General features: G+C 36.8%; 1 protein-coding gene across 1 annotated transcript in view; it reads right to left on the bottom strand.

Annotated features, from left to right (window-relative positions):
• The window catches only part of LOC139960684 (voltage-dependent T-type calcium channel subunit alpha-1G-like), a 202,711-nt gene that overhangs the window by 133,229 nt on the left and 42,306 nt on the right, over window positions 1–27,176 (bottom strand). Inside the window, exon 3 of the mRNA XM_071959235.1 lies at window positions 3,772–4,015. Coding sequence (XP_071815336.1) covers window positions 3,772–4,015 — 244 coding nt within the window. The remainder of the gene's footprint in view (window positions 1–3,771; window positions 4,016–27,176) is intronic.

Raw genomic sequence — 27,176 nt, forward strand, 5'->3', positions numbered from 1 at the left:
AATATGAGAAGATGGGGCCAAGAAAAGGAGGGGAGAGGCAGAGGATTAGAGAGAATGGGAGAGTACGTAATTTCTTTTTCACTTTGAGAAAGTGGAATTAGATACCTTAATTTGGAAGTAACTTGTAAACTACAAGCATTTAAATATCTAAAACATGCTTAAAGTTGCCCAGTTATTTTGATATGCACTGTTTCTAACTTTAAAAATGTATTCAAAATTTGGTGGCATTAACTATTAAAACACTTGGCTGTCTTGACTTAAATTGAAAAAAAATTACGGTCTTAAAAAGAAAAGTTGATTTCCATAAAACTTGCATTCAGACAAATCTTTACGCAATGTAAACTGTTAAAATAACATTCAAGTTTATCTACAGTACATAGAATTCCTTCATAACTTAACAAATTCTCCAAAAGACTTTGACAAGCTTGAATACCCAATTTCTGTTTCAACATATATCCACTCTTTTTTTTTCCAGTTTTTTATAACTTATGCAGTGTGTCTGTTGGCTGGAGAAAACATTGCTTTATGGAACTTTCCACACGTATGAAGCATGATAAACACAAGTGGTGTTAAGTGAAGGAAACGTCCCTTAGCCTTACAGCTAGGGTTTAATATTTCTCTGCTATAATGTAACTCCACCATAAGAAATCAAAATTGTGCGTTTCAAGTTAACTTTAATCAAAAAGAAGAGTTTGATGTCGGTAAGGAGGCAATATAACTGCATCAAGAAGTCAAGAGATGATCCACTTTTAAAGGATGACTTTTGGTGCAACATATAATTTGATTTGATATGTTATAGACCATTAAAAACACACTGCATGCACAGTCAGTCCTGGTTGAAATTTCTATTTTGTTTTCGAGGAATGACCCTTTAAAGACGTAGATGCCATCAACTATTAAAGTGACTGGGCTGTTAAGTCTAATACACAGACTAGTATTAGGTCAGTTCCTCAGATGCAATACCAAACTAAATCAGAAAACATGAGAATTTTTATGCCCTTATATGGGTAATGTTTACGATGCATTTACAAATTTGTCAAGCAAAAAATTATGTTGAATGTCATCTTAGGGTATTCTCTTGCTAGTATATGAAGTTAAAAGAAAACATGTATTGGTTGAGTTTGTACTCGAATTTATAAAATAAAATAACATTAAGGGTTGCACTGAGTAGCTGACCTCATCATCATGTCTGAAGCCTTAAAGGAGCATTCAAGACTTTTAGCATACAGCACTATTGAGCTGAATATCTAAAAGTTAAACCTCAACATAAAAATTTTTTCGGCACTCAAAATTTTTCATTTTTCTTAAATCTGTAACATATCAAGACTAAAATTATGCCTAGAGTCACCCATTAATATCTTTGCAATTCCTGTAATATATAACCAACCTCTCCCCCTATGCATCGCATAAAACGTACGCAGGACTCTCTTCCGATTAACGATTTCACACATCGAAATTGCCGGCCTCGTCTGTCCAGTGTCGCAGCTGTAGACGTATTTATTTCAAAAATTGTACCAAATATTGTTACTGCTCACAGCTGGTCAGCTTTAATCACATTATCGTCCCCATTTTTATTTTTACCGGAAAGCAATTTTATCGGGGATTAGGACACTCCGTATGCAAGCAAACAGTTTCCTTCCCAAAGTCAGATCTATAGAACCTCTGGCCAATGTAAGCAAATATATACTGCAGCCCTGCGGCGAGAACGTTTAAGCAGTCATATTGTTTTATGTTCTTTTTATACATAGCAGCCAAATTGCGAAAATACAGAGTTACTTTAATCGTGGTCTGTCGTACGAGAGTGTTCCTTTCTCAATTTATAGGTCAACAATTTCACCAGAGCATACAGAGTACTTAGCAATCAGAATATAAGATTGCAAATGTTCACACTATTAAAGGATAATGCCATATATTTTACAGAGTTATCCAATATCCACATGTTCAGACCCAGACTTAATTATGTTAGTTAGATTCGATCACATTTGTCAAAAGCAAACAGGTAATTTGAAACAGGAAAATTAAAACAATTTTACTTTGTTATTTTTATACAATTCAACCAGAATTTGGGATTAAATAGCTCCAAAAAATATTACATATCAAAAATCAACCCAAGAAGCTGCTTTAAATTAAAAAGCATCATTGATCATTGATCTCACGGTTAGAATGAGGCATACATATCTAATTACACGAGCAATTATCACATGACGTTATCGGAATGATGCTACGTTACTCCCGGTCGCGAAATAAAGGGTTACCAAACTGAATGATGATATCAAACCTAAAGATGAAATAGGTGTTTGCCAGGCAGACACACCAGCCTTTATTCTTTACTACAAGGCTTTAAATCTTCCCGACAGATTAACTGTCACCGAACTTTTGCTTGCGACCTCCTTTCCAAATGATGGGAAATTAATGATCCTTGTAAATTAACAGCAGTGTGGTTGTGCACATCCTGCCAAACCATTGTCAACTTCAACATCCTACCAGTTGAACAAATCTTATATAAGAAATTTTGCTCGTGAGAGTCGTTCATCTAAAGCTCTTTCAACGAACAAAATTTCAAAAAGACAAGATTTAAAGAACAATGTTCCAAGCTGATGACGATGATTTTCCTCGCAGAGAGGCCTTACCAAAACTCAAAACAAAACAAATAAGAGAAATAGCATGAAGGATGATTTAATAAGGACATTCAGGAGAGAGAGAGAGAGGTGGAGAGAGATCAAACCAGGGTAGTGAGATCAATCCGCAGCTAATCAATTACATTTTATAACATTATGACAGTCCTCTCATCTAAAACAAAATTTACTGTACAACTCGGCGCCTGTTTACACTAGCTCCAGATCCAAAAACAGAGCTCGGGCTCCTAATCGAATCTCTACCGTAAAAACAACATCGGTCCCGCTCCAAACTCCGGGATTTTTAAGCCGGAAGAGATCCAGGATGAACGAGGAGCTCTGAGGCACATCTGGGATGACCTTAGTTCTTCGATTCGATGATGATCCCTGACCCGACACACCTCGGCATTATATACAATATACACAGCAGGCATGATACCATATTTATGGTACATGCATTGTGCGATGCTAAGATTTTATATAAATGATCATAATATTTGCTTTTTATATAGCGCTTTATAAACAGCAATAGGTCTCAAAGCACTTTACAGACGTTATATTACCCCTGATAACCTGTCCCAGAGACAATCCCTCCAGTCAGCAGCAGTTATATACTGCGCCCAAAGACAAGTTACCTCACCGGTACCCATTTAACCCCTGGGTGGAGAGAGGCAAGTGAGATAAAGCATTTGCCCAAGGACACAACGTAATGAACTAGGCAGGAATCGAACCAGCAATCCTTAGATCACGAGTCCGACGCCTTAGCCAATTGGCCACTACGCTCTCTATTAATTTATTTTTATTTTTATAACGCTATATTAATCAGCACCGTTCCTTTGATCCGGATGGGATCAAACAAAACTGTGTGGAACTTAAACACTGGAAGAATACTAAGATTCCCTGAATGGTGAGACAGTTTTAATCTGAATCTAAATGAGGATCAAGCCATCGATGAGTAAGGAATAAATTCATGCCATTCGATACTGTTCGATTATACCTTCCGTCTCTTTGTTTAAAAATGTTCACTTAATCTCTACCCGGGGATGAATACGAAACAGAGCCCCTGCAGATGCAACCGGGCCGATATGAAAGTTAATTTACAAATATCTACGAGGACGAAACAGACAAAAAATATGAAATCAAAAAGGTAACTCACCCCGCCATGACGATGAAGAAATCTAATCTATTCCAAGTTTCTCCGAGATAACCCAGCTTCCCTGTGATACCCATCGCAATCATCTTAATGACCATCTCCAGAGCGAAAAATGCAAATATGAAATGGTCGAGTCCCTGAAGGATGAGACAGCGTGTTCCGGTACATTGGTCGTCGTTGCACGGTTGGTACATTCCTAGGGTCACGCAGTTCAGGAGGATGATGGCCATGCTGATTCTTTCAAACCATGTGCAAATGGAGTTAAGGAACGACATTTTCACATAAAAAATTGTCAAAAAATATGAACAATTAAATTATAATAAAAGAAAGATCATATAACAACAGAACCACACATTTCTGTCCAAAGTTGACACCTTTGTTGCGTTATATGTTAATATGTTAATATGCTGAGAATTGTTTGTGATGTCATTAGGACTGTCCTGCAAAACATGTTCTTTCACTCATTCTTTTTTGACAGAGTGATATGTCCTTGAATAGGAGGTGCGGGGGGGGGGGGGGTATGGATTGGTGGTGTGGAGAGGGAAATGTTTGGGGGGATACAAGAGGGAAGGGGATTGATTGTCAAAGTACTCACTGAATTCCTAGATCAATGACAATGGAAATCTGTCATAGCAAGGAAGGATCATCTTCATAAGTGAAACCAATATAGGTATAGAGCAGAATATCATGATTCATCTGCTGAAATGACATACAACATTTCTCTACCATTTACTGCATGGCTATTCATAAAAATTACAGTATACATTAGTCAGTTGTGACTATACATCCTATCAGAATAAGGTTTGGAGTTATGTTGATAAAAACATTGTTTTCCTTATGATTCTTTTACATCAACTCAGTCCTGTCAAAGTAGAACCGTTGATATAAAGTTACCCACTTATATACAAACCTGAAATGTTGAAAACCCAAAAAGATTAATGTCACGATGGGTAAACACTAAACAGCTCTGAGGACCGATTTGACAACAATTGTTCCTAATATGTTTACCATCAAATATAAAGATTCAAGCGATGAGCCTGTGAGAAACGATCAGAAATCCCTAGAGTATGGAAGCCTTGAAATTAGACTGTGGTGTAGTATTCCACACAGCTATTGGAAATTGTTTTTGACATGTTGCCATGGTTACAGTTGATAAGTGCTGAATGTAACAGTCACCTTGAAAATAGATTAAAAACAATAAGTGTATAATCTTAAGTATGTAGTTCAGAATGAAGGAAACAAACATGATTTGTCTTATTTTTTAACAAACAGAGTTACATCTTTCTATGCTCTTCATGTTGCAATGCATTCGTACTGTAGGATTCAACGAATTGCACGAAACAGCCAATTTTGGCTGTCCTGTAAATAACAGCATGAATAAGAAATAAACAATGCATACGTAAACACACCGATGGAAGTTGAATGACATATTATCTCCCAAAGGCTCACTTTAAATATGTTTTGTTTTTAGTGTTACTGCAGACTGAGAGAATAATACTCGTTGCCCTGGGGTGATCTTATGGTCACTGAAGAGTGAAATTTCTTGATAATAACTATCTTTGTGCTCGATGAAGCTCTCAAAACAGAAATTAGTTTGAAGGCTTTCGTCTATAACTGAATCTGAGGCTCGGACCGTTTCGTACAAATAAGACTAAAAACGGTGCTCATGTCTTTGATATATATATTCATCCAACTGGAAGGGGTGAGGTCTGGACTTATCTAACAGACAGACACATGTCATATGTATGGAATCCTTTAGTACCAATGTGAGATGAACAAATTCATGCCCTAGTTAACATGGAAGAAGAAAGAAAGAAAAAAATAATGATAATAAAACTAGCGAGCAGTTTGATTAAATTAATTTATTAGTTATTTGGTAGTCTGCTCAGCATTCCTTCATTTCATCCTCTCTGTTTTAGGGCAAGGTTTCGTAATCGTTAGACGAAACATTTACAACTTTGCACTTGCTCATTGTATAGCTCTAACATATCCATGTGATGTATGCATGTATCCATGAGTCTACATACATATAGACATATACATTAAACATTGTGTGATCCATTGTCTATATGGGAGTTATATTGATCAAGGAAAGTATCATTATTGTTTTACAAATTAAGCTCATGAAAGCTCATGATAGCTTGATCCTCATTACTCGAAAATTCTGTAAGATTCAAAGCGATGAAAAATTCTAGTTGACCAAAAAAAATGGTTTCTGGTGTAGAATGAGGACGGAGGCCACTGACCATCCTGGTCCAGTCATAGAGGGCGCACTGTAGTTTTAAAAGATTGCCAGAAGTTGTGAGGAGATAGGTAAGTGAGGAGAAACAAATTTGTTAAACAAATTAAGTTTATGAAAGTTATTGCTAGCTTTTGCAGGGTAGTAACACTTGGACAATAAGATTCAACTTTATATTTGTTTTTTTTAGTGTCAACTTTTACCTGCTAGTGATTGTGCACACTACATTGGTATGGTTACCTTCTGCGATCTATTGCATGCATGTATGTATATAGTAGTGGTATTAGTAGTATCAAGTCCAAGCATACATGTATTAAACATGCAGTATTAAAAAGCCAAAAATATTAAGCAATTGCTTGGTGTGAGCTGATAAAGATGATTTGAATAATCTACGAAATTTTAAGACATTTCATGTGTTCACCTCAAGAGTTACTTGAATTCACTTTAATTTTGTGAATTGTATTCACTTGTAGGGTTCATGTGTTCACTTAAAGTGCATCTAGTTAGCTCGAAACCATTTAACTCCATATTCAACTTCTCCAAACATTCTGAAGACATTCAATATCGAACCCAAGAGCTTTGGATTTTATTCAATTTTTGGTTTTTACAATTTCAATCTCACAAATCGCCCTTAATTGCATATATGCATTTTTCCTCTTCATCTGACAATATTGTCTTGAGGAATGCCTTCCCTATGATGTAGGAGATCTCCTTTAATATGCAGTCGGCTCCCTTCGGGCCACAAGTTGTTTTCTTTTTGGTTTTCTTAAGTTTGGTAATTTTATATTCCAGGTATTGGTTCTTTTGTACAGTGCTCTTGAGCATGTTTTATTTCATGATAACAGCACTTTAATATATGGTATTTATTATATTTTTTTTAGTATATGTACACGATCCATGTTAAATCTGCTGAATGCTGCAAACATCATACACTGTGTGAACTGCATATATTATAACAAACATGGAGAAAGAGTCATAAAATCTATAAATAACCATTATAACTGTGAAAATATCATCAATTATTCAGAATGTGGAGATATATTAATTTTAATATATAGTAGACACACCTTATTACCAACAGCAAACCATTTAACACACTTTTGTCACTCAATTCAGTTATTAGAGATCATGGTAGTGATTTTTTCTCTTTTTATTTTCTCAATGTGTGTGCGTGCGTGTGTATGTGTGTTCATTTAACCAAGTAATAAGTCATAGCCCGTTATAGCCAGTATTTGAGGGCTTAAGCTTGTCAATCACTTTGCATTCAATATTCTGCAACACAGTCATGTTTTAATAGTTCTGGTAGTATAAGTTTTATGGCCATATTGGCCTTCCTTGGGTTTAAGTTGAATCATTGATTTTCGATCCCTTACCCATATTACACACCTTTATGCTTGCCCGCAGACTCCAACGATCAATTCTTGACTGTGTGATTATCTACTCTGGAATTTAGATGCTTTTAAGAACTTCAATCACAGACCGAACAGAAATAAAGATTAAGCAGCTTTTAATTGATTCCTCGGGTTGAAACAATGGCAGACAAATTGGATGTACTGTTGACGAACGAACAGTAAAAATACCATTATCATTCCTTGGTATGCATTCTAAGAACCTCACCAAATAATGGGATCATGTGAATCACAAATCCTGGCAAATATTAATTTACTTGTAAATATGGAGACTATTGGAAAGAGGGGTTATCTCGGAGCAACAAAATAAAGCAAGGGAGCTTCGACCTCTTGCAAGAAGTCGGAACTAGTCTGGACAACTCAAGTTGCAAAATACAATTTAAAGGGAGTGAAGACTCGCGCACAAAGAAACGTCTGATGCTGGTAATCTGACCTAGTTTCGAATGAGGTGTAACAGAAGTGTTGAACACCACCATCAATCCCAGAAAATACAAACACAGCTTGCTACCGTCAGTAATTAGACTAGTACTAGTGTACAGTCAATACATGCATCTACAGTCAATACCGACAACACAGTGTACATTGCAGTGATGGACATCTCAGGTCCAGATAAAAGATAACAAGGTATCACGTTTCATTACTGTCTGCATTTTGTAGGGACAAGAACAAAACTTCACTTGCAAGCAACAGAAAGTTAACTTTTGTCAGAGGGCGGCACGCGGTTTGGGACAAGTCTTCAATGCCTTTAAACTGTCATAGTGGAATATAAAAGACTGGTATTTAGTATACACAAAGCAAAGGTTATGAGCATCAAATCGCAAGTGGGTCACCAAGGGAGGCGGCGCATGGTCATACCAAATCATATCGATTGTAGATTACTTAGATAAAGAGAGTACAATAATGCTGATGAGACAGGTAAGAGAGGGGGGCAGTCAGTATACCGTAACCTACTGCAGGCCAAAGCATATATTCTTTGAAGACTGTTTATAACCAAACAGCTGTCATTTAATTTTTTTTATCATTTATTTAGTTCCAAGGAAAGGGACTTTTGATGGGGAAATTTTCTAAAGTATGCAGTATGTGAACTGAACAAAATCATCTTTGCAAATGTTCTCAAGCTGTTACAATATCAATTGTTTGTAGAAAGGATCTGACATTTCTAAAAAATTTGTTTTACAAAAATAGCCACTTTTCCTTTGTTAATTTCCCAAAGTAAAAGTACAACAGAGAATGTTTCCAAGATTAAAGGTATGCTGTATTGGCCCCAAATATGCTAGATATTCAAATATGGTCACCTTTGGTCAAAATTCTTAAACTGTTTATATTCCAACATTCGAGCAAATTTTCCTCACTGGGACATTCAGTCATCTTGTGTGTTCCTCAAACATGTCTAAGAACAATTTGGAGAGTAAAGACCTCCTGGAAAGTACTTTATGAAAACTTCTAGCAATTATAGCGTGCTATAATTTGGGGCCTATACTGACTACCTTTAAGCCAAACACTACGGAAGAGATCAGGATGAATTGATTATTTCCTTGTGGACTTTTCAAACTAATTACAAATTTTGATATCTGTTATTCTGTTTTGGAAAAACAAATACTCGAACAATAATTTTTTGCGATGTTGGATTTAAAGAATCCGTACATACAGTGTTTATTTATTATGCTGGTAAATTTTAGAAAATTGGAAAGCTGCAGGTACTGCAAACACCGGCAAGGTTATTGTATTATATAAACAATAAAAAAAAACAGTTGATTATTTATACAGCTTGGTGTGTAATCATGGAATATGTTACTTGGAATCACACATTTTTTGTGGGAGGAAAGAAAAGGGTAGTATCAAAAACAGATGAAATGTGGATGACGGGTCAGAATTCCAAGAAAACGAGACCAAGACTTGACAGAAAATGTTCGTATTCAGATGATTCACTCATGTGAATCATAGATGTTTCCGTTCACAGTATCTGCAAGAAATTTGTCACCGGATTTAATACTCTCTTGTTCTACCACGACGTGGAGACATTGAATGAAATCCTCTTTCGATCTCTGTGCTTTCTGCTTTGATCGATATTGTAAACAACACTCTTGTTGTCATGCAATCTTGGCCAAGTTTCAGGGGGGAAATTCTTCAGCAGTGTTAAATTGTACTATATTTACTAAATGTCAAACTTCACACGTGTGCTATGTTCTATTCATTCAATGTAGAAAATTATTGATAAAGACCATACAATGTGACCTTTCATTTAGTTTAGTTGTATTTTTCTATGGATGATAATGGATGAAACTTAAAGTGATTAGCATCATGTTCTTATAGGTGTCTGTAGACCTTTAAATATACAACTTGTATATATATATATATATTTATCACAAAAGTGGCAGCTGACAATAAAGTGGAAAACTCTGATCTATATCAAATTTGATAGAGAAGATCATTCAAATCAATTAATTGCATTTTATATTTCATCTTTCTTTTTGTCTATAATATTTTCCTTGTCTCCCTACCTGCCTATCTTTTCTTTTTTTTTCTTTTTTTCTTTTTTTAATTTTTTTGGGGGCAGATCGAAAGCAACTAACTGATGATTCTTTCTTTTTTTATTTTAAATTATGTGAGTCCTTCATAAGTTTGTTTGCCAAGTAATATACTGTTCTTTTCTTTCCTTTTCAATTTTTAATATTTTCGTTTCATATAATCTAACTGTCCTCCAATTTTAATCTCTTTAAGGGCAAAATTGTGTCTCATACCAAAACCATGAAGTACTATGTCAAAAACAAAAATGGATTACAAAGATGTCGAGTCTTCTTCAAGTTACAAAACAAACATAACCCAAAAGTGCATGAAGGTCAGAAAAGGCTGCTTTGATTTAATTATTTTGGGGTTAAGAAAGAATGTTTTAATCCGCTTTGCATGACAAAAATTCAATACCACTTTACAACGGCCGCTGAGAAGTCATCATCATCATGATCATTATTTAAACTTATCTAAACTTTCCCAGGGTCCTCTCGCTACCCTTGGAATAACATCAACATTCCATTCTACTGTAACACTGTTTGTGAAATGGTGTTTATAGTGATACAGTACCGTTTTCAATATGTGAGAAAATGTTTTTTGAGCCAATTATGTCAAATTTTGTATTTTGTTAATGTTTGAATTATATATATATATGTATCCATCAATAAAATTGCAAATCGATACAAAAGTTCTTCTCCTCACTTACGAATACATCCATGCATAGCCTGTCCTCTATCTACTTACAAAGTTAAGCCAATCTGCCTTTACGTTGAATATAGTCTGCCCTTCCCCAAGTTAGTTAAAGAAACTTGAGTATGTGTTTAATATTTTTAACTTTACTTTGCCATAGGCAAAAAACATATATAGTTACAGAATAGGCAATCTATATTTTGGTAACATCTTTACATAAAATCCTAAGACCAGTATCGCCTTTAAGCTAGCTATATACTAGAACGTCTTTTTACATCTCCATATATCACATGCTGATATTCATATCTGCATTAAAGTGGCAGCCAAAAAAAAACTAAAACTAATTCTGGTGGAATAGATGTTATCTGCTGAAATTCTTTACATATAAAAAAGAGAAAATCAAATTTCCAGTTACCATGGCAACAGCTAATACTATAAAAACCAACATTTATAGCTTTTTTTTCCATCCATGAACATTACATGAATCAATAGAAAAACTTGCTTGATTCTCTTTTTTAGCCCTCAGGATAAACAGGTGTATTATATATGGGCTCTTTGCACTACATGCGAATTGGCAGAATACGCTCATAGAACTGATTGTTCTAAACCATCTTCAGATGAGTAAAATTACATTACAGCTGTCTATGGTTTCAAGAAGAGAAAAGTGAGATATTGCACTTTGTGGAGTTAGTTGTGTTTGAGGACATTCTGCAACAGAAGTCCTTCTAACAGGATTGGGATGCACTGGGCTTAGAAAACTACAAATTCATAATGTGTTCAAAAATAAGACCAAACCATGAACAGTAATTACTAAAGACACAATATTTTAAAATGGTGATAGAAACTCGAAAACCAGACTGAAGTGTTCCACCCGATATATGGTTGGAACCCCAAGAGACCTAGCATGATAGAGCGACCTAAATTCTGGTCACCACAGTTTAACTGTTAGACATAACTTAGTCATCTACCGTTGCGGCTTAATTAAGCTGGTACTTGTCTTTACTTCCCAATATTTACAGATGAATACTATTTTTTAAAGACCTGGATACATTTTTATTCTGATAGATTGCAGCAATGGGGGGTCCCCTGCCTGTTTTATAACTTTGCGTGATATCGCAGCAGCTTCGACAAGTTTCTAAGAATCCAACTCGTGAGTCAACATTCGGTAAGGGTAATCATCGGTCCGACGAGCTCGGGCGTAAAACAAACAGATAGAGACGACTACCATTTTATATTCTGTCCATTCCTAAAAATAGGCCAATCAAATTATCTCTTTATTGAATTGTGACTAAAATATTAAATTTCCAAGAAGTTACCATGTGCATCCCTTCAAACCATTTCGTTGAAGACTGAGATACATTCCCTTCCTGTCCGCCTGCCTACCTGCCTACACTCTATAAATAACACGACAAATGGTGATCGCTCATAACGATTGCAAACTGCAATTTCTCTCTGTGAGTTAAAATGCACGTACCGTCGAGGTATCATTCTTCTTAATGACAGAATTTGTTCTCGTTTCTTTCCATAAATTTCTAAAATTCAATTCAATTGTTCTCTGGAAAGGCTGGTTCCTTATTAAAACTATAAAAAATTATTATTTATAACATAAGTTGAATTCTTTGATCTGCTAGCAAGTTTTTTTTTCAATTTTTACCAAAAGTAATTACACAAGGGAAATTGAAAGCAGATTATTTTTTTCCATTATGGGGGGGGTGGAAAGGTGATAGAAGGGTGAGGGGCATTCTTTGGTCTGTGTCTGCAGCCATACTAATATGAACCAACAAGGAGAGCAGGATGATTCAAAAGCATGTATAGTTGGAAGACACTATTAAACAAAGTAAGTAATCAATCGATCGATCCATCAATGTACGCAGCTGGGTGTTTTATAAATGCAATAAAGCATTGTATAATCATATTCCACTACATATCAAATTATACCAGTTAAGTTTAAACTTTAGAGTACATAGTATTAATACATATGTAATACATGCCAATGCACTTAGTTGACTAATCTCAACCAAACAGTGGAAAATTAGTCAAAACAACTCCCATTGAATTTTAACCTTATATTAAATACTGATCAGGCAATTAATAAGACCTGTCCCAATTGCTGTACATAATGCAGGCAGCAATTATTAAACATAATCTACATCTGCTGCAAATTTAAGTGTTATAATGGAGCAAGGTTTGTGTTGACGCTTGAAAGTATAAAAAGACTTTTCTCAAGATTTTACAAAATCCCTCTTGTCATGAAAATACAACAAAGAGAGAAAAAAGGAATTGCCTACTTTAAAAAGATTGTATAATTATATTCAGGCAAATGTATAACACTTCTATATTCATTGTTTAATGTTCCAATTATTAGCATACCTGTGCCATCTTTTTTTCTTCTTTTCATTTTTTCATTTTTTTTTTTTTCATTTCTGTTTTAGTATGCCTCTGAAGAAGATGCTACCAATGAGACATCAAACCCTCTAACTTTTTCGACACGAGAATGCAAGAAACTATAAATGATGTGTTCAAATGCATACATTAATTATGAATGAAATGACACATCACTGTGCAAACACAATTTCGGCTTTCTGAAAGGACAGACGTGATGAAAGTTTGAACGGAGTATTAAAAGAAAAGCTTTCCAAGTCTGTCGTTAATATCCCAGTCAGTCTCAATTCCATTTTTGCCTTAACTTCAGTCCTCATTCTACCATCAATTGAGTTGAGTGTAAATTTGGTTATCATACAAAATGTCAAATATGAGACTCTTCTTCGTCACGATCGTTGACAAATCAGTGACAGCATTTGTCGACCAATCGACTAGCTTTGATATCCTAGTCTGACTACATAGGAATTCAGCAAGCGCCACAACTGAGAGCCTGCAGGTCTAATGATACGAGGAGATATTTACATGAGAATATCTTTCAGTCCCTATACAACCAAAATAGAGCCCATCAATTTCTATTTTAAGACAACAACAAAAATTTGTCAACATTCGCAAAGCCACAGAACTCACAGGACTCATTCATGCCTTTGTCCAAAATTAAAGCGAGGGACCGTATTAGTTGCGAGCTCCAAAGACCAAGTAATATCAAAGCTACATGCAGTAAACGTTTGTTCTATAAATAACTTTAAGTCTTCATAATTTCATGTGATGACATGGAATATATTTTTTTTCAAAAACACTGCTGGTTGGACCAGCAGGTCTTTATGAATAATTTTGTGTACTCTAGCTATCGAGGGATCGGGGTGCTTTCGATCTGCATGTATTAATACCAACCTGCCCCGGGTTGGTAATTTAATTCAACACACAGTTGTTCCAGACTTTTGAATCTATTCGCTTTAAATCTCATAACAACATAACACAATGGTATGTGGTGCCCGAACCAAACTTGACGCTTAGCCAGATTGCATTTCATCTGGCGGTATCACATAGCAAATATGATGTGACAGGCACCAGTTAAGTTGTCGTTAATTCTATCTGTCGTCATCGTCGTAAGACACCATTCTGTTGCTAACCATCACCGTTACCGCAGCCACGAATGCACGATGGCACGTTATACTAGGTTTATTGAGCCCACACATACCTATGATAATAGTATGGGACAACTTAAACGTGTCTATATGTTATGATGGTATGTATATGTGCAGTGAAGTGTCAATGTTTCTTCAGCCAAGAAATACCTTGTGGTGTCCAAACTGCCCAAAATATCTATGTATGTATATATATATATATATATATATATATATATGTATATATAGATACATCTACATATATATCTATATATATATATATATCTATATACATCAACGTTAAAATCTTGAGGACAATGCACTAAGTTTTTTCCCAAAATGTCCACTCTGTTTTACTAAAGTTGATTTGCTATATAACAATACTTATGATGAATTTATGTATCTCAACCCAGAGGCATGGAGCACTAAGATGGGGTCCATTAGGGTCAATCATTAGTCATTGGGATCTTCATAAATTGATTGTGCCCATTCACTGTCATATCAAGAATTTCTCAGGCTAAAGGAAACCCTGATCTGATCCATTTCAACATGTATATCCTGGGTCCTCTAAATTGACCCTTCACCCAGTGGCTGTATGACCGCACCTGACCCACCAACTCGACAGGCCTCTATATATATCGTGTCGACATAGAACATTCGCTTACAACATTTTTTCATCCATCAGTTATCGTATTGCAATTGCTTTGATATTATTTTCTTATGAAATCCAGAGCCTGCTGCCCAGTTCAATTCAATAAAGTTTTCTCTCTACAATCCAGACTATCATGCTTGTTCCATTTAATTATAACTCCGTCAAGTCAAGGCAAGTTTCTAAGCAAAACACTTCTTTGTTTTTCACATTAGCCCACTGGAGCCTGGATGGATACAAAGTTTGTTGACCTTTTTTTGTTTCTTTTTTTGTTGCGTTATTCTTTGGTCCCGGGTATGATAACCTCATTATCATACCAGGCAGGCAGGGCGGAGCTTGTTCTGCTGGGAGGAATTTTTTCTGCTTGTGTATATACTCATGAATTCGTCTGTATGACTCTAGTGTATATGTAATGTCATAATCACATTCCATGAGATTGGGCAATGGTTCAAAACCCAGAGTGGGATAGAGAGAGAGAGAGGTGGAGAGAGAACCTGATACATGTCATGTACACAAGAAAGGAATTAAAGTACAGCACAACAATAAAACAAGCACCATAAACAAATAACAGCACCATTGTGCATTGGTGAAGCACATGTGTGCGATACATGGAAATGCTTGTGTAAAAGTAAGTTGGCCTGACGTAGTACAGAAAGTTTCTTCTTTCTTCTCTCCATCCCTTGTCTACTAATCCCCTTACATCTACTAATCCCCTTGTCTACTAATCCCCTTACATCTATCTCTTTGTGTTCACCATGCTCATTAACCTGTCTGTATTCTGTGCGTGTTTTTGTCCCTTCTGTTACTGTTACTTGTCATTTAGCCTTTGAAGAAGATCCTGCTAGGATCGAAACGTCAGGCCAACTTACTTTTACACATTCTCTTACACCGGCTCTCTAGTGGATAAGCAGTTTGCTAACAGTTTTATCTTACATGGAAATGCTAACAGCTAGGACAGAAATTTTGCAGACAGCACTACTCATGTACTCTAAAAGAGCTTTCTGCATTTGGGTATTACAAATGTTAGCAAACATACTCGGTATTATTTTAAAACAAGACTGCAAGGATCAAAGACACCAGGCCTCTGAGATGTATGTTAAACAAATTTCAGAAAGGTTTATAATGAACAAGTAACTGGTGGTTCCAATCAGTTAATTCTCAATGTTGCATTGCTCCGACAATGTTCATGTTAGTTTATAATACATGTAACATGTTAATTGGAAATTTGAAAAATACAAGTGTGTCAACCTTTTACTTCATTATTTGAAAGAAAACTTTTCTACTAAAAGATAATCAACGACTTTGTTACGGGACCTGAGGTGTAATCCAACAATACGTAAAATAATAAAATTGATCAAACAGCTAGTTGAACTGTTGCTTCACACAACATACCAAATTAGTCCTTTTGGTAAAAAGTAGTCTTTAAATAAATACATAAAAGTCAATCAAGTTAAACTTCCTAACCAAAAGCAGGATTTTTAGGCAATATACTTGCTCCTAACAATACAGCTCTGCATACAGACACTTTGGGAGATAGATGGGTATATTAGACGGCCAGAACCTGTCCAGTCACCAAACGAGATTAGTGCCAAAAAGGTTAGCGGGTGATCTTGACAAGGGTAGAGCAAGGGTGCAGTTGTGTGGAGACAGATAAGGAGGAGTACAATAAATATCAACAGATCAGCATAAATACCAAATACACTCCTCTACCATCCACTGTCCCTCTCGTTTCCACCCCACCTCCCGATTCCCTGCCTCCCATCCTCAAATTCATTACCTGTTTTCTAGTTTTCCTCCATGGTTGTGCAAGGTGTAGTCATAGCAGTCCACAACATCACAAGGACCGACAAATATGACATCACGTTTCCTCATTCTTTATAAAAATTCTTATTTTTCATTTTTATTTTGGGTCATATAGCCGCCCATCAGTATCACAAGTCATCGTTAATGATTCATGATACGTACCGTACCGTTATTTAATTTCTACCTCGTTTCGCAGATGGCGTGAAAAGCTTACGTCAGCAAGTTCACTTCGGTTGCTGTCATTATTATCAACGATATCCGAAATCTAAGATCTAAAAACTACTCTGCAAATGATGACATACGACATCCCAAGAAATTCCCAAAACTTGACAAAAACCAAACCGGCACTGTTGCCATGGAAACCACTTCTGGAATAGCATTAAATAGAACACACGACATCTGATGATATATGTTTTTTTTCTTCTTTCATTGAAAATTGACAGAACACAATTAAAGGTGCCTCGAAAAAAGGAATGGAAGATATCTGGAGACATAAAAGCTTCACTGCAAGAATAACATTGTATCATTAGTGAGTATAAACTGCAAACCATCAATCAGATTGATATGGTGGCCATACACACGGCACAGATACCTTATTCAGATTAAGGTTAGAATAAGATCATTTGTCTTATATGTTGACTAATTTGTCAGCAAAAAAACAAAATGCAAAGGATGTGAAGGTTCTGATGGATGCTATCAAAACTTGGAGAAAGGGGGCCTAGCCTTTGAGCCATTGTATATGACATTTAACATTGTGAAGAATGATGGTTCAAACAAAATTAATCATGGTTACCATCGATACAATAATGTAATGCGTGACGGTTCAAACAAGTATGTGAAAAGCATCGATACACTATTGTAATGCATGACGGTTCAAACAAAACCGTGTGGTAGCCTATGTTGGGCTCATATACAAACAATACGGAGACATACATAGCATACGATATTGCAGTGTAGGCAATCTGTCGGTGAATAATTCCATGGTAACAATTACCTGTTTGTTTAATTCCAACTTCCAACCCTGCAATTATACTATTAACACTCCTCCATATAAACTGCTCATAATTGTTCACATATGTTGATAACCAAAAGGTTGTACCACATCATTTGATGGTATTTTAAAAGTTTAAACACCACCCCAGGTGAATTACCCACATCCCAATACCGATACAAAGTTACAAACAGGGTAATTCAGAATAAGCGCCATACGAATTTCCACATCATACAATCTATTTACTTTTACATATGCCACATTGACCGCGTGACCGTGAAACAAGCCCGACCACCGTGCAAAGAATCAAGTCGACCGTGATCCTCCCATGATGATGAAGCCAAAAAACAAAGGTAAAAAGGGCAACAAGATAAACAGCTAGAGGTAGGTGGTGGTAAGTGGGGCATGCCCCACAAGGTCTTTATTCCTAGCGGGTAATACATCTTACCTACATACCTACTATATCGTGCATTTAATACAGCATGAAGGCTATACGGTGTAAAATTCATTAACACTGTTTCCAAACGCAATCAAGTAATATTGAACGGCTCGGACGTGACTCCCAAAAACGACGCAATTAAGGATTGATAGTTTTTTTCTTTGTCTGTAATTACGAGCAACCTGAGTCACAGATGAAGTATGGAGCAGTCTAAATATTTTAGGTGTGATCGAGTTTAAAGTCAAATAATTTTTAATCCTTTCATGTCTTCGTGTTCATATCCTCGGTTATCGAAAAGTATGATAACATTTTGAACGATACCAAAAAGAAAAAATGACAAGCCAGAACTGGTCCGGTTTGGTTGTTTGAGAATGAGGATACTTATCCGCTGTGCTAAGGTAGATATTGGATTTTTTGAGGCGGGGAGGGGAGGGGAGGGGGGAAAGGAAAGAGAGGAGTGAATTAAGTAGGAAATTGGAATGGTCACCGTCATTCTACAGCTATTCCCTTGTCCACATAATAGTTTTATGTTATTTCTGTTCTGCTTTGATATTGTTGTTCATATTGTTGTCATCATGTTTACGGTGGGCCCCACAGTGGGGATGTTAAAGGCAGGCCCTGCAGTGGGGGTAGGGTGGGGGTTGAGGCTGGGCATAAAAGAATGTAACATTATGCAGTTATAACTTTCTGACATATTGCTGGCTATTAAATTGAGCCCCAAAGTCCTAGATTACACTAAAATAACCATAACATTTCAAAAAGGAAGAGAAACATATTATATATATCAATGTCCCTTCAAAACACTGAAAAAAAAATTAAAAGTCAAATGGTGCATTTTTCACATACATGCTTGTTAATATATTCTTGACTATGTAACATGTAATATTGCTGTAAGGACAATCTCAATCCTCTCATATTGAGCAGCTTGACTGATACAATTTTAGTGACAGACCGGTTCCTGTTCATATTAAAAAAATTTATATTGATTTCTTGTGTCAATTCAAAATATCTCATTAGATCACGGGATGACGATTGTGTTTGTGTAGTTTGGGCATATTAACTTGCTACAGAGACTATATATACCAGAATCAATGAGTGGAAAGTACATATCATCAGCCCCAAAGAGGTTGACTACCAGAAAAGTCAGTCAGCTGACAAGACGGCATCGTAATTAATGACAGATAAGAGCTCACTGTACCATGACAAAAATATATATCCCTGCCCATAAGGGGAATCCTACAGTAAGACTACACAATAAACCCAATATTAAAAGGAAATTCCATCTCAGAACCTCAAGTTTACCACCATGTATTTTGCCATGTCAGAAAGCAAAAAAAATAAGAAAGCAGTGGGTATGTTAGCTCATTTTGAACTTTTTGAAACTGTTCTGAGCTCTGAATTGCCCCTAGCTGTTCAACATTATAAATAGTTGTATTCATGTATGCAAGGTAACATCAATATATATGTTTTCATCCATCCAAGACTTTTACATGATTGCTAGTACTTAAGTTGTGTCACAAATGTGTGTCAACACTATATATAGTTCTATATATTCAAAAGAAGAATTTTTTTTAATTATTCAAAACATGCAAATTAAAATCATGCAAATTAAAATATAAATAAATAAATAAATAAAAATACTTTCATCGAAGAAGACATTTATAATTTGCAGATAAGATTCGGGACAATTTTGCTACTGAAAGACTATATAGTCATATAACAAGCTTACATGCTACGTATATCTGGTTTTGGCATGAGGACGTATTTGATACAAAACTTATCACCAACAGCGACAGAAAAAAAAAGGGCAAATCGCAGACCTAAAACTGGGGAACGAACCCAGTGTGCAGAAAGTGCCACCAGGTTGAGATGCTGAATGAGTCACCTGTTTGGAGAACCTAGACCAACTTATGGATCACTCAGACGGTGGCAACTTGTGCCCCAGTCCAACCCAGAACATTGGTGACCATATCTTGACATTCCAACAGTTTGGAAGGAAGAGGGGAAGGGAGAGGGGAACAGTGAACAAAGTCATATACCTAAACAGCTTGATTATGTGCAATTGAACAGAATTAGCCTGGAAAATGTATGTATGTATGTATGTATATGTGATCTTCCCACAAGCAGGAACTCGCGAAAGAAGCCATGGAGGCTTATAGACTCGCAAGCTGACCGAAGCCAATCTCTCGGCACACATCCATTTAACGTCCATGTCGGGAAGTTGTTATTGAACAACACCCTTGCCAGACGACACACATTGCTGTCGGCGGGGAATCGAACCGGGGATCTCATGACTGGGAGACGCCGGCGTTAACCACTAGGCTATACACTCCGCCGTGAATACAGCATTTGTTTCTTCAAGCCTACATGCCATATGAAATGATAGCAAATTTCACATTAGCTGGATCTCTCCATGACATTTCCCTTCACCCAATTTTATTTTTTTTATTCCCGCTGTCGAAATCGTTCCGACACAGCACACCATTTGCTCAGTTTGTTTTCTTATCATTCTTTCATTTCGATAAGAAACAATTGTGATTGCTTATCGCTATGAGTGTACCTTAATTGATTGCTTATACTACAATTAACTTCAGCATGTTGACTAATTGTGAAATGTCTCTGCTGTTACTGGTTTGATAAAGAAGTTAGTGTGAAGAGCCCATCAACTGATCCATTATCTGTCTGTTATCTGATATTAGTAAACAAGACTGTTGACACGGCTCTCATATATGAAAGTCAGTTACCAATGAAATCTGAGTGACACAAACAATCTGGTACCGTTTCCCCTCTGTAGGTCAAACATAAAACTGGATAATGTTGACCATCCACACTCTATATGTAGACATAAGGGGGGTGGTGGAGGGGGGGTGCATTAGTGATGCAATCACTGTACCTAATTGGTAGAATACGGTTTGGAAAGGAAGTTAGTTTGATGGTGTTCCACTCGTTGCCGGTAGTTTTCATTTTGGAATATGCCATTCGATAATAGGTTGGCGTCGAGTTTAACAATGGTGAAAGGTGGACTTAGGTTAGAGATTAATGATAATATAAAATAATATTAATTCACTATATTAATATAGGTTAGTGATGTGAAGGTGTCGTTCTCAAAATAATTTGACATCAACAAAGCAACGACTGTTTTAGACTGTACAATATTAAGACAGACCCCTACGTAATAGTGGAATATTCCGACCAGCTGCGAATGGGACATGATCCAGTTAGTGATATTAAGAAGAAATGCCATTCTGAGTAATTAACTCACAGTACATGCAGATAGAAAGAGCAAAGGGAGGGAAATGAAGGTAAAGTTTGCAGGTGAAAAGAACAATAGCCATTATCCCTAGCAATGTCTAACATGATGATACAATGACCACAGGGTCTTATATAAATACCCTCGCATGAAATACACAATGACTCTATCCGTAAAACTCTCCTCTCCAATGCACTGAAATCTTTCATTGGACGAAAGATTTCAAGCGATATGACAAGAGGAATTAACGAGAAACATTCGAGTCGAGATGGAATGTAAACTAGCTTCAATTTCAATAATTATGATCCAGAATCTCTAGGCACACTCATCAATCACCGTCCTATTTAAACACAAACGTCATCGCACCACGCTCATCTCTCTCTCTCTCCTTTCCTTTCTTCAACGATTATGGGGAGACTTTGGCTGCACTAATGAAAGATCTGGCAGAAAGTCAAATGAAGAAGTGACAATTTTTAACTTCCTCTCCCCCTCAAAAGTAGCAAAACAACATTTGTTTCGCTTTGTCGATGCTTATGAAAGGAACCCAAAGGATAAAAAAATCATCGGTTGGAAATTTTGATGTGAAAATTTCCAATTCAGACTTTCTGCAGATGAATGTTCATGAGCCTGTCAGTCGGACGAGATGGAAAGGGGGAATAGGGTAAGATATCAGAGGAATACTATAAAGCAAGAGAAAGAGCTTATAGTCCTAGAGTACAGTACATAACCAGATTTGAGTGGGTAAGAAAAACAATGAACAAGGGGTGCGAGAGCAGGGTAGGAGGAAGGGCGTCAATTACAGTCCCACTGCAGCTCAGGGTATGGAGAACATATGCATTGTTTAAGATGTTATTGAAGAAGAGAAAGAGAAAATCGTTTGAGTGTCATGGGAACCTGTTTGTGATATTTATACAGACACAGAAGAAGTAAGAGCTGTGCAGGTTTATAAGCTTGCATTTCTAGTTCTTTGCTGAAAGACTTTCAGGAAATATATTAGGTCCTTTCCATATGCAAATTAATTAGCTCAACATCGATAAGAAAGTTTTAGTGTACTAATGAAAAGCAGTGCATATAATATAATATCTGTTGCGGTAGTATTAATGGCACGGAATCAGCTTAATTATTAATAATCTCATTAGAAAACACAATAAATAATTAGTAAAATTTTAAGTACTTTATAGTTTATTATGCATATAGACTCTAGTTATAAATCAATAAAGCACTCATCGTTATATAACGTTGACCAGTGTGAGATAACAACATATGTCCGTCAAGATATAGTTAGTTACTTTGTGTGCATTTCAAAAAGCAAGTAAGACACAAATCTCCCCTACTGTATTCACTCCAGAATTAAATGTATGCCGCAGATTTTGGATTCCTTGTTAGTTTCCCGAAAAGGTAAAACAATGGTGTGACTCTTACCGACCTTTGACCACTATGCAAAGTCGACAATGACTTTAAAGTGGATTGCAAAGTCCGTAATTTACTATTACGGTTAGATTCATCCAACATGGCAGCATGGAAAAGCATTGTACTCAAAGCCAAAGCCAAAAGTGAAATTAATCTGGTCACAGATCCAGAACCTATGCATGCTAAGTTTTTCAATACCCCCCAAATTACCTTTCGGGGAAACATTTTATACTATAGTTTTGATTTGATAATTGCGACTTCCTCAACTAATATACAAGGGCGTAGACCTTTAAGGACCTTTCTTTGGGTTGGCCATTTTTGTACAAAGGTAATAAATGATGGAGATCTTTGATTCTACAAATGGCAATCAAGTTAGCCAGCTGTCCACGACAATGTGTTTATCATTGGAAGGCTCTGGATATTTCCCTTGTAACTATAACTTGTAATATATGTGTATGTATGTACATGTATTTTAGATCCTCCTGCAAGCAGGAACTCGCGAAGAAGCCTCATTGGCTTATCAAAGCCGCAAGCTGACCGAAGTCAGTCTCTTAGATTCATATTTAACGTCCATGATTATGAATTGTCAATTGTCAACAACTCTGTAACTGGACGACATACATTAATCTTGGAGTGACTGGAACTGGGGACCTTATGATTGGAAGGCACCAGCATTAACCAATGAGCTGACTCTGAGCTAACAACATATAAAACCAAACATCCAAGGGAAAAGCTTCATGACATAAAATTCTCAGTTGTTTCGGAAAACGTTTTACCTTACTTGAACAGGATTATGTTTTTGTCATTAAGTCACATTTAACTCAATTCTCAAGAAACTATGGTATGACAATTAGGGAGAGTCTCAAATGTTAGAAGCAGCTGCAGTTCTCGGTCATTCTTCATGATACAAACAACTTTAATTTTGTGTGATGTTTGCCTCACCATAAATTATTACCACTGCTACAGTTTTTTGTTTGATATCTGGCACTGTTCACAATTAAATAGGCAGGATCGAGAGACTTTCATCCCAACCGAGGGAATGATATACAATGTGTTCTGACTTGGCCAATAACATTCCATCGTCTGGGAAAGAAAGAAAACAAATTGAACCTGAAATACTGAAGATCTTGTGTGCTCTCTCTCTCTCTCTCTCTCCCTGTCTGACTCTTCGCCACGCTCTTCATCTCGTTCCCACACTCCCAAGGGGGGAGGTATCACTACAAAGTGCAACTGACCAAGAATCGTAAAGCAAATACATAATTTGTTGGGCAACCGTGGCTATATAGCCATGAACCAAACGTAAATAATTGAAGATCGGTTAACTGGCGGGTCGGAACAAAATCAGTGCGATAACGCTCCCGGGGGACGCAATTTGGCTTTGAAGGAGGCCAAAAAGCAAGGAAATGAGGTGGAAAAAGAGAAAAAAAACTCCACATCCTCTAAGATTGTAACTTGGTAAAAGTTCATCTTTCAACTAATTTGAAAGAGATAAGTCATCAAGGTAAATAAATTTCAGGAGGGTTAAAATATTTAAATGTGAGAAAGGTTTTAAACATGGGACTGAATTAAAGCCTCAATTAAGGCTGAATATTTGACGAGTGTCAGTTAAAGTCTCATATGCATTCCAATATTACTGAAGGAGCTAGAGATGACCAAATGTTACGATATCAACCGTCTTTCCTTTTCTGTTATTTCAACTAATATGCAGTAAGCGATCACACAATCATGACAAGGTACGTATTATTTTCCTAACATTATGATTCCTGATCCACCGACAATCAAAATTTCACAACAAATATTCATGTTTTACCAACAGTTCATTTTCAAAATATTATTAACTCAATAGGAATCAAATCTGCTCATTACTTCATTTCCCTCCTCCCAAACTCAGGAACAGCATGCTGTGGTACATGAGTAAAGGGGGATTTGGTGGAGGGCAGGGAGGAAAGGGGAGGGCAGAGAAGGAAAGGGGAGGGCAGGGAGGACAGGGGGAGGACAGGGGAGGACAGGGGGAACCATGGTCCCCACCTCTCATCCTCATTCTCATTCGGAGGGGAAATGATTCCTTAAGTTCGCTGCTAGTCCTTCCATAAATGTTCATCGTCCAATATACCAACATAAATTTGGGGAAATCACAGGGGGGGGGGGGAGAACAGCTCCTACTGAAGTCATCAGAAAACAGATATTATTTTTGCAATTTTTGACGTACCTCAGGGTCAACGATCAAACAAAACCTAACGACAGCCTTTATGTAGCCAGCCATTGTTGAACATTGCTATTGACAGCTCCTAATCATTCTTCAAATATTCTTAATGGTGATTATCTTAAACTCTTGTCGATTCCATTCTTGCCTGTCTCATGTCTTCTAATCACCTCCCGCCCACCTAATCTCTCTTTTCCTATCTCCTCCCATCCCCCCCCCACCCCCGACTATGTACAAGCCACGCAAAACCGAACATTCTCGGAAAGAGCGGAAGTGTTTTGCAATGGAGAGTCATAAATAACATCTTCAAATATCCAGGTCACACTATCAAACTCCAATATCCTCTCATATTTGAGTATACTGGTATCCCTGGGGGTAAATGGACCGCAGAACTTACAAAGGAGCATAAAAATACTACTTTAGTGTGATCACATATATACCTGCAGTGATGTACAGTACCTTTCTGCGAGCAAAACGGAACAAAGCTTTAAAGAATTTTAAAAAAAAGAAAATTGGTATAGTTATGAACAACATATCCAGCGACCTTCTATATACAAGGCTCGCTCCCGCATAGCTGGAATAGCTCGCATAGCAAAACCCTGAATAGTGTGAAATCAAAGTTGACAATCGCCACGCTGTCTAACAGAGCCTCACCATGGAGTAACCCTACGGAGATGGGGAGTTCACTAATAAAAAACATCCTATCTGGAAGGGGTATAGCCACTTCAAAACAAAATGTCCGTGTCAGTTCTGGGTTTGCGCCGGCGGCAGCGTAAGAGACAGATGATGCAAGGCCACGAATCAACGGAGGACTGTTCAGGAGGAAGATGGAGCGACGATGCCCTGAGCCGGACAGAGTACTACAAAGGATTTCAAGGTTGATGAAAGTCCACAGAGGAACATTCTATAAACCTCCCTCTAGGATGTGTATATATATAGATATGTAACAACTGCAGCAAAACCTTTAATGTATAGAATAAGCAGAAGGTATATAATGATATGAACCGTGTGAAATAAATAAAATAAAATAATTATTAGAAACAGCTCAACAAGTTCCTGATCAAGAGATTGCTACAAACTGATCAATGAAGATAATTTCAAGTTAAGAGGTATTTTTTTTACTATCTTCTGTTTTTAACTGTTGATTTGATTTGGTTATTCAAAATGTTTGACTTGTGCCAGCAAGTTGTGTAATCATGCATGAACAATGAGGGTCTGTTCAAATTTATCATGATTAGGGTTCAGGTTCTGCTTTGGGGGATTCGCTTTTTTCCCCCATTTTTCTTATCAAATAGTTGTACTTTTTCAATAGCCCACTTAAATTTAAAATTTTAGACATAAAAGGGTACATTCTGAGGTATTATGTAGGTTATAAATTAGGTCAATAATAACACCCAACTTTGTGCTAATAGCTACATTATATCTTGTGTGGGGATTTTGTGGAGTTGTTTGAGCTTGTGTGGAGATGTGTGGGGGGTGTACTAATCCCCCTCCCTCTTCCTACACCTCAAAATTATATCAACATACAGTCATGAGCTTATTTCATGCCCTATAGGGCAAGAATTTCCCTCAGCCTCCCCCAGCTTACTACATTTCACCCAACTTCCCAAACCCAAAATGCCCACCCCATCCCATACCACGATATTGCCCTTTTGTCGCAAAGCAGTTTAAAGATTATTCAACATGCAATAACAACACAGTACGTCATGCTTACAAATCACTGTGTTTATGCAAATCAAGCCAGAAGTTAACTTGACCTTTGACAAAACTGTTCTTTCACAAAAAGTTACCCATCATGATAGATCTGACATCAGTGAATGTAACTTGCAAATTTTGTTTGCCACAAAAACTGGTCCCTTCCCTCAATTCAAAGAGTTGACATAACTTGAATAACCATTGGTGGAGGCAATCACTGTTAAGATGATGACTCAGTACAAATTCCCTAACAAAATTGATCACATATGTTTATATTAAGCCTATACACTTATATGCATAGTACACGTATACCAAAATAAGCAGCGACCGTCTGTTCATGGTTTATAACTAATCAAGCCAAAAGAAGCCAATTCACCTCAGAGCTATACAAAGATACTGCATTATAGTAATGCTCTTTCAAGCTCACCCATAATTCAAATGATTACAAACAAATATGGAGAAATTACCTACAGATGCCTTCCTTCATTCCATATTAACTTTGGCATACTTTGTTACCATGGCAACACAGCTCCACTGGCTCTCTCTCTGTTAATGACTAGACACGTGCAGCTGACTGCATGCATGCACAGTCAATACAACAGTTGTAGACATGCGG

Source organism: Apostichopus japonicus, chromosome 19 (genome assembly GCF_037975245.1).
Source record: "Apostichopus japonicus isolate 1M-3 chromosome 19, ASM3797524v1, whole genome shotgun sequence".
In the NCBI taxonomy this organism is placed as follows: domain Eukaryota; kingdom Metazoa; phylum Echinodermata; class Holothuroidea; order Aspidochirotida; family Stichopodidae; genus Apostichopus; species Apostichopus japonicus.